This window comes from Delphinapterus leucas, chromosome 7, assembly GCF_059928025.1.
Source record: "Delphinapterus leucas isolate spDelLeu-1000000601 "Yukka" chromosome 7, BTC_Dleu_Yukka2, whole genome shotgun sequence".
NCBI lineage: Eukaryota > Metazoa > Chordata > Mammalia > Artiodactyla > Monodontidae > Delphinapterus > Delphinapterus leucas.
Window position 1 is genome coordinate 104,880,295 of NC_143135.1, and position 15,059 is coordinate 104,895,353.

The following is a 15,059-nucleotide window of genomic DNA, read 5'->3' on the forward strand; positions in this document are numbered from 1 at the left end:
GAAGTCTGGCTGCAGAAAAGGGGTCCTAGTAGGAGTGCCGGGAGGCAAGTTTGCAAAGGAAGACAGGTCACGCTGTGAGAGCCAGGCAAGGAAGCTGGATTTAACCCAGGAGACACTGCGGGTTTTACAGGAGCTGTGGTTTTGGATGAGTGACCCGATTGCCTGTGCCGGAGAGGTCAGAGGGTAGCAAACTGGAGGCAGGAGATCCAGTGGCTTATTATTATTATTTTTTCTAAACGCACCACTTTACTTTCCTTGTAAGGCAGCCAGACATTACAAACCTTAAGCACGTGACAGTCACATGATTTCTTCAATAAGCCCTAGAGCTTCCACAACTCTCCTGGGGCCTACAGCCCGAGTAGTCCTGAGGAGTCTAACGTTAATGCTTTCTCCACAGACACACGTTCCTTTGAAGTTTTTTTTTTTTAATAAATTTATTTATTTTTATCTATTTATTTTTGGCTGCTCTGGGTCTTCCTTGCTGCACGTGGGCCTTCTCTAGTTGCGGTGAGCGGGGGCTACTCTTTGTTGCGGTGTGCGGGCTTCTCATTGCGGTGGCTTCTCTTTTTGCGGAGCACTGGCTCTAGGCGTGCGGGCTTCAGTAGTTGTGGCGTGTGGGCTCAGTAGTTGTGGTTCGCGGGCTCTAGAGCACAGGCTCAGTATTTGTGGTGCACGGGCTTTGTTGCTCCATGGCATGTGGGATCTACCCGGACCAGGGCTCGAACCTGTGTCCCCTGCATTGGCAGGCGGATTCTTAACCACTGCACCACCAGGGAAGCCCTGATGTTTGGGTTATTGAACACAAGCTCACTGGATCATTTGTCTTCAACACAGTCCATTTCTGTTCCTAAAAGTATTCACTGTGCTTTCTTCTCGGTGAACATGCTGACACCATCTTGAATAACCTCCTCGTCAGAGTTTCCCTGTCTTCGTATATTCTAGCAGGTAGCAAAGGCCATTACAGCCCTTGGCTTGGACACCAACTTTCACACCTACGTGTTCAGGCTTATCTTTCAGAAGCTGTTCTATCTTGTTTACTGCTGAAGGGATCAGGGTGAGGGTGGCCTGGGTGGGCTGCAGCTTCCTCTGGCTCACAGCATGGACAGTGGCCCAGACTAACAAAGCCGACATCCTTGCTGCCCTGGCGCCCTGGTGCCTCTGGCCAGAGCTTGGCCACCTCAGCCTCTCTCCATGGACAGGGTGGGCACATTCTCCATTTGCTTCTTATACTAATCCAGGCAAAGGGGGATAAGAGCTTGAAGTGGGGTCTTCTGAATGGGGAGGAAAGAGAGGTGGTACACATCAGCTACTAAAGAGAAAGACTTGCTCAGGCCTGGACCGAAGTAGGTGTGAGATGCAAGGGGGCTGCAGAGTCAAAGGCGATTCCACGGTTTTGAGCCTAGGGGAACAGTAAGTATCATAAATGGAAAAAACAGTGCAAGATGGCAAGTCTGGGAAGGAAGCTCAGGGCTTGCTGATTGCAAAGCAGTGGTTTTAATTTTGTTTACTCTTGTTTCCCAGCACCCAGCACAGTGCTTAGTGTATAATATGTGCTCAATAATATTTGTTGACTCTGTAACGCCAGTAGAACACAAATGGAGAAGTTCCCAAGCACTTGCGAATGCCGAAGTGGCACTCCTTCACGATGCCAATGCTAGGAAGGCAGATTTACTTACTTGAAGCCACAAGATGAGTTGCCAAGAAAGTGTAGAGAAAAAAAGGAGGAGGCTGAAGAGAGAGCTTTGGGAACCTTGACATTTAGGGGCCAGAAAATGGGTTTTGTTTGGGTTTGGAGGGGTTATAACTGAGACCTGGATGTGGAGCAAGGTGGGGAGAAATTGAAGATGCAGGGGGGAGGGAGGGAAAGAAACCAAGGTGGGCCTCTAGGAGGCGGCAGGGAGGTCGACTTCCAGCGGAAAGGGCCACTTCTACTCGAGGAGGAGGGCGGGGGGGGGGGGATTAAGTTTCGCAGTTGTTCGGTCCTTCCCGCCCGCCTGTTCCGTGTGGAGGCACAGTGTGGACCGAGGGCCACCCCAAGTCAGGTCGCCACTAGCTCTTCCACCACCTTCAGGCGGTGGCCTCGCTTTCCCACTTCCCGAGGGGAGGAGGCGGTCCCGAGCCCGGAGGGTTGGGGGTGGGGGAGGGGAAGGGGAGGGGAGGAGGGGAGGAGAGGGGAGGGGAGGGGAGGAGAGGGGAGGGGAGGGGAGGGGAGGAGAGGGGAGGGGAGGGGAGGGGAGGAGGGGAGGGGAGGGAGGGGAGGGGAGGGAGGGGAGAGGAGTGCGCGGGCCCGGGAAGGTGCGGCGGCGGCGGCGTGGCGGGCGTGGCGGCCCGGGAGCCACACCCTGAAACTACCTGTGCGCGACAGGAAGGGCCCGGCAGAGCCTCGGCGGCCGGAGCGCTGGGCCTGAGACCGGAACCAGGCCCGCCCCGCGCCCCGGCCCCGCGGCGATGGCCTGAGCCACACGGCCTTCGGGACCATGAAGAGCGAGCGGGCGCGCAGGGGCACAGGCGGCTCCGGGGGCCTCGGCGCGGGACTCAAGTACACCTCGCGGCCGGAGGTGGGCGAGCGCGGGCGGCGCGGGCGCCTTCGGGGTGGGACGCGCGGGGGTCCGCGGCCGGGGGCCTGGGGGGGCCGGGGACCGGCGGGCCAGGGGGCTGGGGGCCGGGGGTCCCAGGGGGCCGGCAGCACCGAGCTTCTCTCGGCCAAGGGAGCCGCTACGCTGCCGGCTTGTGGCCGCGGCGCCGACCCGACAGGTGGAATTTCCTGCTCGGCGGGCTCCCGGCCGGACCTTTGGTTCCAGCCTCGCGGCGCCCGCCCCGGTTCCGGCGGTCCCGCAGTGCCCTGTCCCGGTCCTCCTGCCCCTCGGGCGTTTCCCTGGCCTGGAAGGGGGCTCATCTCGGTCCCTGAAGAACTCCGCGCTGTCCGTGCACATCGGGAAAGGAAGCAGCGGCGCAGGCTCTGAGTGGGTGGTTTGGGCCGGGGAAGGGATGTTTCCAGGGGGCTTTGGAGTCCTAGCGTCCTTGGCCTCTGCGGGAATTTGTTTTTGTCTTGCTGGTCAGAAGGCAATGGAGGACCTGTGCAGAGGGCAACTGGGAGACCAGAGCTTCGGTTGCCATGGAGCCTGGAGCTTAGGACTCCCAGGTGGAGCTTGCTTGGGCTTCTCCGAGGGCGGGGATGGAGCCCTTTGGGAAGGTGACTCTGGGACAGGATGTAAGAACCTGCGTCTTGAGCTTTTTGGAGACACTGAAGCAGGAAGCTCTCGTTTGGCAGAAAGTACAAGGACATCTTAAAAGACCTTAAAAACAAACATTAAGTCTTACCGTAGAGAGGCGGGAATGGGTTGTTAGCTGCTTTATTGATGGCCACACCTAGGTAGAAGTGCCCAGGCGAAACTAGCAGCCAGGCCTCCACCTCTCTGCCAGCGGGGACCCCGGCGTTCTGGACGGCCCGCACACCGAGTGGGCGCCGAGAGGCAGGGGCTGTTTCAGGAGGGAGCAGTGGATGGTCTGCCTCTCCCTTTCTCCCGGGATCCTGGGGTCAGTAAGCTCCTCTGCTACCCCGCACTGCAGCCGTTGCTCCCATGCCAGGCCAGATTTTGGAGGTCTCTCAAATCAGTCCCTTTCTCCAAGTGGCATCCTGACTGAGGGAGCTTGCAGAAGACCAGATTGTGGGGCTTCCGTGGTTCCCTGAACCACAAATAGCAACTGAGCCTGGGCACTCTTGTTTCCTCCACTTTTCCGCCCCCTTTGCGGAAGGAAGTGTGGACTCGACTCGGCAGCCAGTCTGGAGGCTGGGGTCTGTGTTCCCACTGAGCGGCTGCCCCGCTGGAGGCGGACGCAGCTGGCGGCCAGCTTCTGCGGCCTCTGTTTCCTTTCTGTAATTGCCATGTTTGTGAATCCCTGATAATTGCCTCCTGGGGCTCTGGACTCCTGCCTCAGCAGAGGGCCTGCTGTTTGGTGTTTGTTATTTCAGGACTGTTTTTCTTCCCTCCCTCCGTGTCACTTGTTTTTTTCTCACTTCCCTTCCTGGGACTGTCTCCTGCTGACACTGGGAGAGCTGGGTCTTCCTGGACTCGCCTCTCACCGCCCACGCTCCACACTGTCCTCCGGGCTCCCACGGAGCTCCCACCCGTCAGCCCTGGCTTCCTTCCCCCTTGGTCCCTGCTCATTTCTCACCTGCCGTGAAGCTCATCCATTCTCCTCTGGGCTCTTCCTTCCACTCCGTTTCTGGCATTTTCCCCCACATGGGTCACTCTGTCTTTTCTCCTGCCAAGCTCCGTTGAACCCACTCTGTACCTTGTCCTGAGCTGGGCTCTCAAAGACAAATAAGATATGGTTGTTTCCCTTAAGGAGCTTACATTCTTGAGAGCCACGCTAAGAACTGTGTGTGAACATTAGATGTGACTCACTGTCCCGAAGGAAGTAGCCTGCTGTGCCCAAAGCTCCTTTCTGTCTCTCCAGGAAGTCTTCAGATGTGCCTCTCCACTCCGTGCTTTCCCAGAGCTCTCAGCCCCTGGATCACCCTGCAGTGTTTGCAGTCAGGGTCTGCAGACTCTCCCTTGACTCATCTTCTGACTGGGAGGGGCAGCTGCTGTCCCTGGGTTTGTCCTCGGCATTAGCAGAGCCTGGCTGGGTCCTGCTGGGCCTCACACGGCACTGCTGCGTTTGAGTTCCTTGCTCCTGGCCTCTTCCATCCCTGCATGGCTGGAGAAGGATTCTGTTTGGTGGTGCTTGTACCTGGCTGCCTCCTTCCCAAGGCTGATGACTCTGGCCCCTGCCCCACTTCCACCTGTTCCTATTTAGTGGGAAGTGGTCACCTCTGTGTTCCCCATCGTCTCCGGAGCCCTGATGTACGTGTTGTGTCTGGGGACTGTGCGAGCCCTGCCTGCGTGAGAGCAGGGGCACAGATGCCAGTTGTTGTGGCTGTTAACGAGAAGTGGGAAGCCTGCCTCACCGGGTGTCCTGGCCCCTGCTGAACCTTTGATGGTGGCTAGGAAGCTGCTTTGAAGGAGCTCTTGGTTCCTCCTCAAGTCAGCATTGCCCTGGGTGAGACTCAGTATCTCCTCGGCAAGCAGAGACCAGGATTGAGAAGTCAGATGTGGTGGGATCAAAATCAGAGTTCGTAGGGGCCAGGCTTTGCAGCTGTGGCTATTCAGAGTCTCGTCGCTTTGTTAATTGGTCGAACATTCACTCATCCACATAATAGCTATTTATTAGGTGCCCATCGATGGAGCATGTGCCAGGTGCTGGGTAATAGCCCTGAGAAGGAGCCCAGTCACACAGTCCCTGCCCTCAGGGAGTTGAGTTCTGCATGGTAAGGACTGGGTTCTGGAGAAGCCTGCGGGCCGCTTAGGAGGGATGTCTAACCCAGGCTCGAAGGGCCGGGGGGGGGGTGAATTGTGGCCAGAGCCATCTGTAATGTGGTGACAGGAGCATCCAACATGGAGCCAAGACCTGGTGCTGCTGCTTTCCCGCCAGGTGATCTCAGAAATGTTACCTAATCTCTCTATGCCTCAGTTTCTGTGGCTATAAAATGGGGATGATATATATGTTACAGGTTTTTTGCAAAGATTAAAGGGGATGCTTTACATGAAAGCCCTTTATAAGTTGCAGCCTGGTGTACAGATCACACAGTTTGAACTTCTGAGTTGGAAAAGCCTCAAGACAAACTGTAAGGTGATGTCGAATCAGCAGGATGCATGGGAAGAGGATGAGAACCCAGGTTGTCAGGATGCTAACTGCGCAGATATGCGGCCTACCTGCTGAACACAGGGAATGTCTTCGAGGGGTGCTGGGGAATAGCATCCCAGCCATGGAAACCCTCTTCAGTTTTCATTTCTCTCCCTTTACTTGGCTTCTATGAGGAAGGTCCTCCTGTGAAAGGGAAATGGATGCTAAGACCGGCTACACATCCCTTTCTTCCTCCTACCACACAAAACAGAACTTCAAGCACTTCTTCCTTTCTCGGTTCTTTGAGCCTGTGCTGGCCTCTCCGGAAGGGGAAGGCCCCGTGCTGGGAGGTGTGTGCAGGGGTGAGAAGAGAGCAGGGGCGCTGGTAAGCAGTGGGAACTAAGACTGAGACCTGGGTGCTGTGAATGGACAGGAAGCCTGCGGGCCTTATAACACCCTTCCCTCCACCTCGGTCCTGGGAAGACCTGGAAATCCGTGGCCCTCGTTTAGGACACGGGAAAACTGAGGGTAAGAGAAGACAACACTAGCTTGACAGCTGCCCAAGGAGGAAGCCCACGTCGCCTGCTACCCCTGGGAATCACTCGGGCGTGGGTCTGTCCAGAGCCGGCTCCTTGGTGAAGGCGCACCTCATCACAGGCTTCCCAACCTGGGCCTCTCACTGCTAGCTGCGGCCTGTGGCCGCCGTGGTTCTGGAGTCCCCTGCTGCCAGCTCGTTCTCTGGTCTGTGGTTCTGCCCAGGCTGTTGGCTCCTGTCTCTCCTAAGAGGGAAAGTCTGTTCTTGGAAGAGGAGTGAGGGTGTGACAAGCCCCCAAGGAGCCCAGGTCCCAAAGATGTGACTTCTGACCTTGCGCACTGGCTACTACTGGCGTGTTTAGAATACGGATAATCATCGCTGAGTTTATTGAGCATGTACCGTGTATGGGTATTGTACCTCTTAGAGTAAGACTATTATTATTATCCTTTTATAGGTGAGGAAAGTGTAGCACAGAGAGGCTAAGTAACTTGCCTAAGGTCACAGAGGGAAACAGTGGCGAGATCAGGATTTGAACTCAGGCAGTCTGGCTTTACTATATTCTACTTGGACTGCTGCAGTGCAAGGTGGGGCTGGCAGCCCAGTGGGCTCAGGAAGGGGAGAATTACTAAGGGTAAGAGTTGGTTTGATTTCGTAAGAAAATGGATTTTCTCTACTTGGGATTTTCTGAAATGCCTGGGGCTTAGCACATTTATAATAACCATTTGGTAGTATAGAAATGGGAAATGGGAAGTTCCAAGATTCTCATGGAATTCTCACCCTGGCTGGCAGAGGTGAGAAGGGTATTTGGGGTTTGCTCAGAGCTCATGGGCAGTAATTACCCTTTTTCCTTTGCTAAGAACTTTTTTTTCTTTTTATATATTTATTTATTTATGTATTTGGCTGCACCGGGTCTTAGTTGTGGCACACGGGATCTTTAGTTGCAGCATGTGGGATCTATTTACCTGACCAGGGATCGAACCCAGGCCCCCTGCATTGGGAGCGTGGAGTCTTAACCACGGAGCCGCCAGGGAAGTCCCACTGAGAACTTTGCTAGAAGCAGATTCCTATGAGAATTCTGTCTTGGAATCTCATATTTTCAGAATTTGCTTATTCTGTCCAGGCTTAGCAACAGAACCTTTAGAACCCTTTTGATAGTTGGCTAACCGGTCAGAATCTTGGATCCTCTGTCTCTCTGAGTTAGTTGGTGGTGATGATGGTGAAAAGATGGAGAAGAATATGGTGATAATCATTGCTACCCATCACTAAATATGAGGACTTCAATTTATTCTCTTTCTCTATCCTCACAGCAGCTATACGCGAAAAACGCCTAGTTTACAGATGACAACACTGAGGTTCAGAGGGCTTGCATAATGGCCCAAAGGCAGAGGCACAGCAGGAGTTCAAACCTAGATCTGTGCACCTTCAAAGCTTTAGCCTTAACCTCAAAGCCATTGTACAGTTGTATTCCAAAGACAGGGTGATTGATGCACATCCCCAGCCAAATCCTAGAACACGTCGTTCAACAGAGTACTGAGAACCAGGTGCCAACACGAATCCACTAAAGACCTCTCACACCAGACTCGTCCGGTTTCTCCTCTTGATGAGGTTACTCACCTGATAGACCAGGAGACTGGCTGGAGATGGGATTTCAACAGGCTTTGAAAAACGTAGCTTTGTTTTTACTACACACACAATTAAAACTCATAATGGGACTCATCAGGTTGTTTACGTTTTGCATGACTCTTTCCAATCTTTGCCACACGCTTGGGTTTTATCTAGTGTGTTGCTGTACATGTACTGTTTATGTTCTGGAAGGCATATCAGCCTCCTATCTGCTGGTCACGCTGGAGGGCCGGGGGCTGGAGGAGAGTTTGGTCTGGAGGGTGGTGTCTGGCTGAGCAGCTGGGCCTACCAGGGTCCCCTCGTGCATCCAAGTCCTTTGGGGTGGTGGCCTCGGGGCTGCCCCTGATTCCCTCCTGTGTCATTTCTTTTTTTATAAATTAATTAATTTTATTTATTTATTTTTGGCTGCGTTAGGTCTTTGTCGCTGTGCGGGGCTTTCTCTAGTTGCGGAGAGCGGGGTCTACTCTTCATTGTGGTGCGCGGGCTTCTCATTGCGGTGGCTTCTCTTGTGGAGCACGGGCTCTAGGTATGTGGGCTTCAGTAGTTGTGGCACATAGGCTCAGTAGTTGTGGCTCACGGGCTCTAGAGCGCAGGCTCAGGAGTTGTGGCGCATGGGCTTAGTTGCTCCGCAGCATGTGGGATTTTCCAGGACCAGGGCTCGAACCCGTGTCCCCTGCATTGGCAGGCGGATTCTTAACCACTGCGCCACCAGGGAAGCCCTGTGTCATTTCTTATCTAGTAACAACCCTGATGAAGTCTTGGAGGTTTGCTTCTCAGCTCTGTCGATGATACCCTAGTGGGAGGGAAAGGCCGATACCTCGGATGATTTAATCATGAGTCAGAAGGACCTAGGCTGCCTGCAGGAGAGACTACTGAGAATAGCACTGTGTCCGGCTGCCTTACGGGTAAGAGCACCAGCCCGACAGCAGACGCAAAACCTCCACCCTCCCACAGCTGAGACGTGAGGGGCCTGAGGAGTGAACGGCACCACAGCAGATCCAGAAGTTTGAGTTGACGAAGCCAGGCATGTAATGTGGCTCCCTAAAATGTAAAGTAAAAAATTTCCCCCTCCCCGATGTTTTTATTTGTTTATACTATTTTTTTTGGCTGCACCCACGAGGCATGCGGGATCTTAGTTCCCGGACCAGGGATTGAACCCAGGCCCTCAGCAATGAAAACGCGGAGTCCTAAGCACTGGACCGCCAGGGAATCCCCTAGAGAGGCATTTTAATAACTTGGTATTTCCTATGCATATTTTCTAAAAAAAGTTGCTTTCTTTTTTCTGATTATTAAAGTTAGGAAAGGACTTTTTAAAGTTGAGCAATACAGAAATACACAGAGTGAAATTCCTCTGAAATTCTCTTCCCCAGGTTTTATAACCCCTATAAATAGTTTGGTTTCTGTTATCCCACAGTCTTCTATTTCCCCAGATGGAGTCATGATGTCATTCCTATTCTGCAGCTAAACACATGGTTGTAATGAATTAATTCATCACACGTTTATTACAAATCTTAACCCATGCTAAGATTGTGGAGCAAGACACAGCCCCCTCTCCGCTCCCCCATCCTTAAGGAGCAGATGGTTGACTTTGAGAGACTGAGAGAGTGGGATGCGGGTATGTTTGGGGTGATAGGGAAACTGGAGGCTGTCACCCCACTAAAATGGTGGGGCAGGGGCTTTCCTTGGGAGCATCTCAGAGGAGACACCTAAGCTGAGTCTGGAAGGGTGGGAAGTGCCCAACAATTTGACTTTTTTTTTCATTTAACATTGTATTTTAGAGAGTTTTTCCATGTTACTTCCTACTCTTTGAAAAACCGCTCTTGCTGTGTAAACTTTCATCAGGTGGATCTGTCATTCTGTATTATTATTATTTTATTTGTATTATTTGTGTGTGCTAATTGACTGTGTTATTGGACAATTAATGGAAACAGAGCGATGGGGATAAGGGAAGAGACTGACGGGCAGCCCTCATGGGGCCCTTGCTGGTCAGGCCCCGTTTGGATTATGCTGTTGAATTCTGGGTTCCACGTCTTAACGGGAATGTTGCTGCTGTGCAGATGGCCAGAGGTTCAGAAAACACTTTGAACCGTTGTTGAGCATTTTAGCCAGAGAAAGAGCAGACCCAGAAGAGTATTTCAGGAGCTTCCCTGAGCTGGAGGAATTAGGCTGGTTCTATCGCAGTGCTAATGTGCAGGGCTATTGTGATGCCGATCGCCCTCGGGGGAAGGGAGAACTTTGTAACGCTGGCCCTAACTGAAAATACTCTTTGCCCCAGAAAGGGTGGCCCTGGGAGGACGGGAGATGCAATGATGTCTAAACTGTTTCAGCTCTAAGAATCCGATTCCAAGGACACAGTTCACTCCTCTCTCCCGTCCTTTGACTTCTGTGCACAGGTTGTAATTGTGGACTGGGGCCTCCAGGCGCCCTCCCCTGGCGACAACGGGGCTTTCTTGTTTGCATATTCAGTGCTTTCTCCCAAACAGCTAGATTTGTAGCTGAGTGAACATTCCTGGGAGCTACTGAAAAGGTGGAAGAGGCGTTTCTGAATGTAGTCAATTCCTGGAGGCTGGTGTGCTTGGGGGTGTTTCCACTAACTCCTGCAGATCCCTGGGTTCAGCAAGGCAGCTGTTAAAAAAGGCTAAAAGGTACTGTGGAATACTACCCAGCAATAAAAAGGAGCAAAGCATCGATGCGTGATGCTCCAGGGAATCTTGCTGAGTGAAAAAAGCCAGCAATCCCCAAAGATTCTATACTGAATGATCCATTTATATAACATTAAAAAGTATATAAATTTATTTATTTATTTATTTTTGGCTGCATTGGGTCTTCGAGGCTGCACGTGGGCTTTCTCTGGTTGCAGCGAGCGGGGGCTACTCTTCATTGCTGTGCGCGGGCTTCTCATTGCGGTGGCTTCTCTCGTTGCGGAGCACGGGCTCTAGAGCGCAGGCTCAGTAGTTGTGGAGCGCGGGCTTAGTTGCTCCGCCGCATGTGGGATCTTCCCGGACGAGGGATTATCTAACATTTTTGAAAGGACGATTTTAGGCTAGCGGCTGGGGGGCAGAAGGGAAGTGGGTATGGTTGCAGAAGGGCAGTGGGAGGGATCCTTGCGTTGGAACTGTTCAGAATCTTGACACTTGGTAGTTACAGGAACATACACCAGTGATTAAATCGTATGGAACTTAATAGTTACACACAAAAGAGTACGAGTAAAGTGGGAACTCTGAATCAGATCTGTGGGTTATATCAACATTGTGGTGTTATAATGTCGTCTTACGAGATGTTACCACTGAGGGAAACTGGGCAAAGTGTACAAGGGATCTTGGTATTATTTCTTACAACTGCATTTGGATTTACAGTGATCTCAACAAAAATGTTAATAGCTAGAAAAAGCACTAGCCCATGAAATTGGAATGTGGGCTCGGTGAAAAGTCAAGAAGAAGGATGGAAAGGAGTTACACGGCGCTGCCTTTATCTCTGTCTTGTTTAGTTTCTTTCTTGTTTAGTTTCTTGTTTCTTAGTTTCTTAGTCTTGTTTCTTGGTTCCTTGTTTAGTTTCTTTCTGGTTTAGCTTCTGGGGGAAGCTGCCTGGTTGTGCCCCTGCGGGCAGATACTTCTGCTCCCGGTCAGGTGACTGGAGCGGGAGAAAGGTGGGCGTGGCTGCCCCAGGAAGATGGTCTCTGGCCAGAAAGGACAGGGCAGGTGCAAAGTTTGTGGGATCAAAGAGACTGGCTGGGTTTGGGGGTGCTGCTCTGTTACACAATCTTGGAGCCCATCTGAGATGGAATTCTCTGGTTGGAATTACAAAAGAGGTTGTGCCCTGGGGGAGCATTTAACTGAGGGCTGGGAGAGGGTGAGACTGGGAGGGCCTAAACTTAGATGCCTAGGTATTGGTAGTATCAGGTATAGCAGGTGGCCGGGCTGGCTGACACCAGAGAGCTTGGGGGGCTATCAGCAGATCCCTGGGGTGTGGACTGAGCATTCTCTCCCCTTCTAGGGGTGGACACAGGTCTGGAAAGTTGCCTGGGTCCTGGCACCTGCCTTGGGTAGGCTACGTAATTCTGGCTAGGAAGAGAGAAGTTCTTCCTCCCATCAATCAGTCAGGTTCTAACCCTGCGCAAGGTCAAGGGAAGGGGGTACGGGGTAGAGAAGCAGTACAAAGAGGAAAGTGGGGCAGCCTGACCTCCTAGGACTGCCTGTCTGCCCTCTGTGGCTGGGGGCTATCATTGATGCCAAGGGTCTGAGGGAGGTGAGGTCCCAGCGAGAAAGACTGTGGACCAGGGTGGTCCTTGGATACTTCCTGGAGGGGCTCAGCCCTGGGCTGTGTCCTCAGGGACAGGCTGGGCTTGGGAGGTGGTGACAGGAGCAGAGCCTTTCAGAGTGGCAGGATGGTGCCAGCTTCCTTACAGCCTTGGGGGCCTCCTGGCTGGGGTCAAGGTTAGCACCCCCAGACCAGTGTTGAAGGGGTGGAAATCCACCAACTCCAACCCCTCATAAAAGAAAGAAGAGGCTTGTATCCACGGAGTCTGGTTGCAGGTAGTGTGGTGCCAGTGCCACAGTGGTATGGGCGGGGGCGGGGGGTGGCCCTGGGCAGTGCCAGGTATCGGGAGGGGACACGGACATGAAACCTGCAGGAGTTTGACACTGGCTGGCAGAGAACCACCCGGACCCGGGCCAACAGTGCCCGCGTTGGCTGAGTCAGCCCCCTGGGACTCTCCGTCCTGCTCTGACCAGTTGTGCAGAGTTTGGGGTTATTTAATTTCCTTCAGTGGGAGCTATTGGCTCTGGGTCAGCTTTCTGTTCTCCTTAGACTCACAGATCTGCAGGTAATTCTGGATCCTCCTTAAGGCCCCGCAGCCTCACCCATTTTCCGGCAGGTCCTTCTTCAGGTGGGGCAGCTAAGGACAGTGACGAGGTTGAAGGGGAAGGGTGAGAGGGTCAAGCAACGAGAAGGCAGAGGGTTTGGGGAGTCCATCACCAGCTGACCGGCCTTGGCTGGCAGTGTGCGTCTGCAGAAATCTGCTGGCAGCCTCCAGGGCATCTAGATGGTGCTAATAACCTATTGTGGGGAGGTCCTGGGCGCAGAAGCCAAGTCCAGCCCCTTGCGCAGGTACCTTGCATCCCAGGCGGTTGCTTAAAATAGGCTGACTGAAACTGACACGACCCAGCTGGCTCCTCTCACTGTGGCGGGCGGTGGGTGAGCCGGGCCAGCAGCCTCCTGGGAATGGTAGGCGGCAGTGTATTCTCACAGGCTGGTTCCCAAGAATGACCTGGGACACAGGTTAGACTTGCAGACCCCAGGGCTCTGCTCCTGCCGTGCTGCATTAGGATCTCCTGGGAGAGGGGCCGGGGAATGTGGATGCTGAGCAAGCGCTGTGCTTCTTTTATTTATTTTTTATCGTTATTTTTCATGGCTAGGCAAGTGTGGAGTATGGTCGAGTGGTGCCGTCAATGGGAGCTTCCTGTTTCTTGAGAATCTGGCTTCTTTTGGGATCAGATGCCCCGGGCTGGTGAGCGGGTGGATTCCGACATGGGTTTCTTTTCCCTTCTCCTCTGTTGCTTTGATTATCCTGTGATGAGCAAATCAAGTGTCCTTTCTGTGCTCATTTTGCTGGGCCAGGACTGCAGTGGCCACAGGGTAGGCGAAGTCCCCACCCTTGGGAGCCTGCATATTGGCCGCACGCCGCCCACAGCCTCTTGGATGTTTTTGTGGGTGCTGACTTAACTGGAGAGAGTCCATCTACGTACAGGGTCCCTTCATAGCCAGCAGCTTGAAGAAGGGGCCTTTCTCCAGTTTCACCCCTGGTATCTCAGTGCTACGTGTTGTACTGTCAGCAGCATCTCCCAGGATGACAAATGCGGTGTTAAGCTTTGGAATACACTCCTTGCTCTGTCGTCTCCGGTGGCCTTGAGCCCATGCTGAGTTTCTGGGGACACTGGCCAGGATCTGATTGGAACTGGCATCGGGGAGTGGCCACGAGAGTCATGCTGGCTTTGTCTTTCCTCTTGAAAAGAAAAGCATCTTCGAAGTGCCATGGAATTGGCCCTCACCTTGGAAAACCGTTGCAGGTGCTGAGACTGTGCTTTCTTGCTTGAACCATCTCAGGGATATTTTATGGTCCTCATGACCACGGTGGCGGGATGACATCATGGAATTGAAATCCATCCCAGCTGGTGGTGGGTACACCGAGTCACGGAACCGGTGAGCGAAGAGCGCCTGCCACCAGTCCACGGCAGAGTTGGGAGTGGCACATGAAGCCAGCCACCCTTGTCTTCGTCTCAGGTTGGTGTCTCCAGCCAGTGACATCACCTCTGCCCCTTGACCTTGATCCTCAGCTGCAGAAGCACATCACCAGACGTCACGTGAGGGCCTTTTGGGGCCCCTCCCGGACTCTCGGCCACCTCTTCAGTCTTCATCCCCTGCCTTCCCGGCAAATCACACCCAACCTTGACCAAATGAGGAACAGTCGTTAAAAGGAGAGCCTGGCATGAAGATTTATTTCTTCTCCGTCTGCTTCGACTGAAATCTCGTGCAGATTTTTAGATCGTTAGTATTGTTTTTTGCTATTTATAAACGTGAACACTTACCAGTAGCTTTTCTCCCATGAGGACCGCACTGAGCTGCCAATGCCACCTTCCGGCTTTGGATCTGCGGGTCCCCGGAGCCGGTGGGAGAGCGGGCCCTGGTGAGCGGGTGGCCGGCCATCATGCGCTTGGGGAACCAGGTAAAGGGTCCTCGCCAGCATGAGGGTTCTGTGGTTGACTTGGACTCAGCTTTGCTTGCTAAGCATTTAGCTTTCAGCCCTGGTGAGTTTCGTACTTAACAGGAGTAGGGTGACCGCAAAGGTCTTTCCTATAGCATCAGATAAAATATGCCTTTTTCTTTTTACCTTCTATAAATCAGTGTTTTGGACAACCACTGACCTTGGGGAGGATATGCATCATTTGCGCTAGTGCGCTTAAACCAGCAGAAAGTATGGTATTTTCCGGGGCTTCTCTGTCTCCCCTCCTGGATTTTTGGGTGGTACTCCCTCTATCCCTCCAGGAAGTTGGGTGGGGATGGTGGTGATCTGATTTGCCCCTGCACCCCACCCCTTGGGTTCTCCCCCTTTGTCCCTTTGGGGCTTCACTCTGTGTGCACCCCTGATGTCTGTCTGTCCTCCAGGAAGTCATCCCTTGCTTTCTTGTCTGAGCTGGCCTTGAGCCAAGATCTAACTCGAGCTGGCCGGGGAGAA

The 15,059-nt window shown here is 53.2% G+C and overlaps 1 protein-coding gene across 3 annotated transcripts in view; it reads left to right on the forward strand.

The window, feature by feature from the left end:
* Positions 1-2,320: 2,320 nt before the first annotated feature.
* Positions 2,321-15,059, forward strand: part of ST14 (ST14 transmembrane serine protease matriptase) — a 58,529-nt gene continuing 45,790 nt past the window's right edge. For 2 of the 3 annotated variants that reach the window (XM_089915832.1, XM_089915831.1), the window contains exon 1: positions 2,322-2,558. In XM_089915832.1, coding sequence (XP_089771958.1) covers positions 2,478-2,558 — 81 coding nt within the window. In that variant the 5' untranslated portion in view covers positions 2,322-2,477. Of the gene's footprint in view, positions 2,559-15,059 lie in introns of all 3 variants that reach the window. The other variant, XM_022556243.3, reaches the window with a different exon arrangement.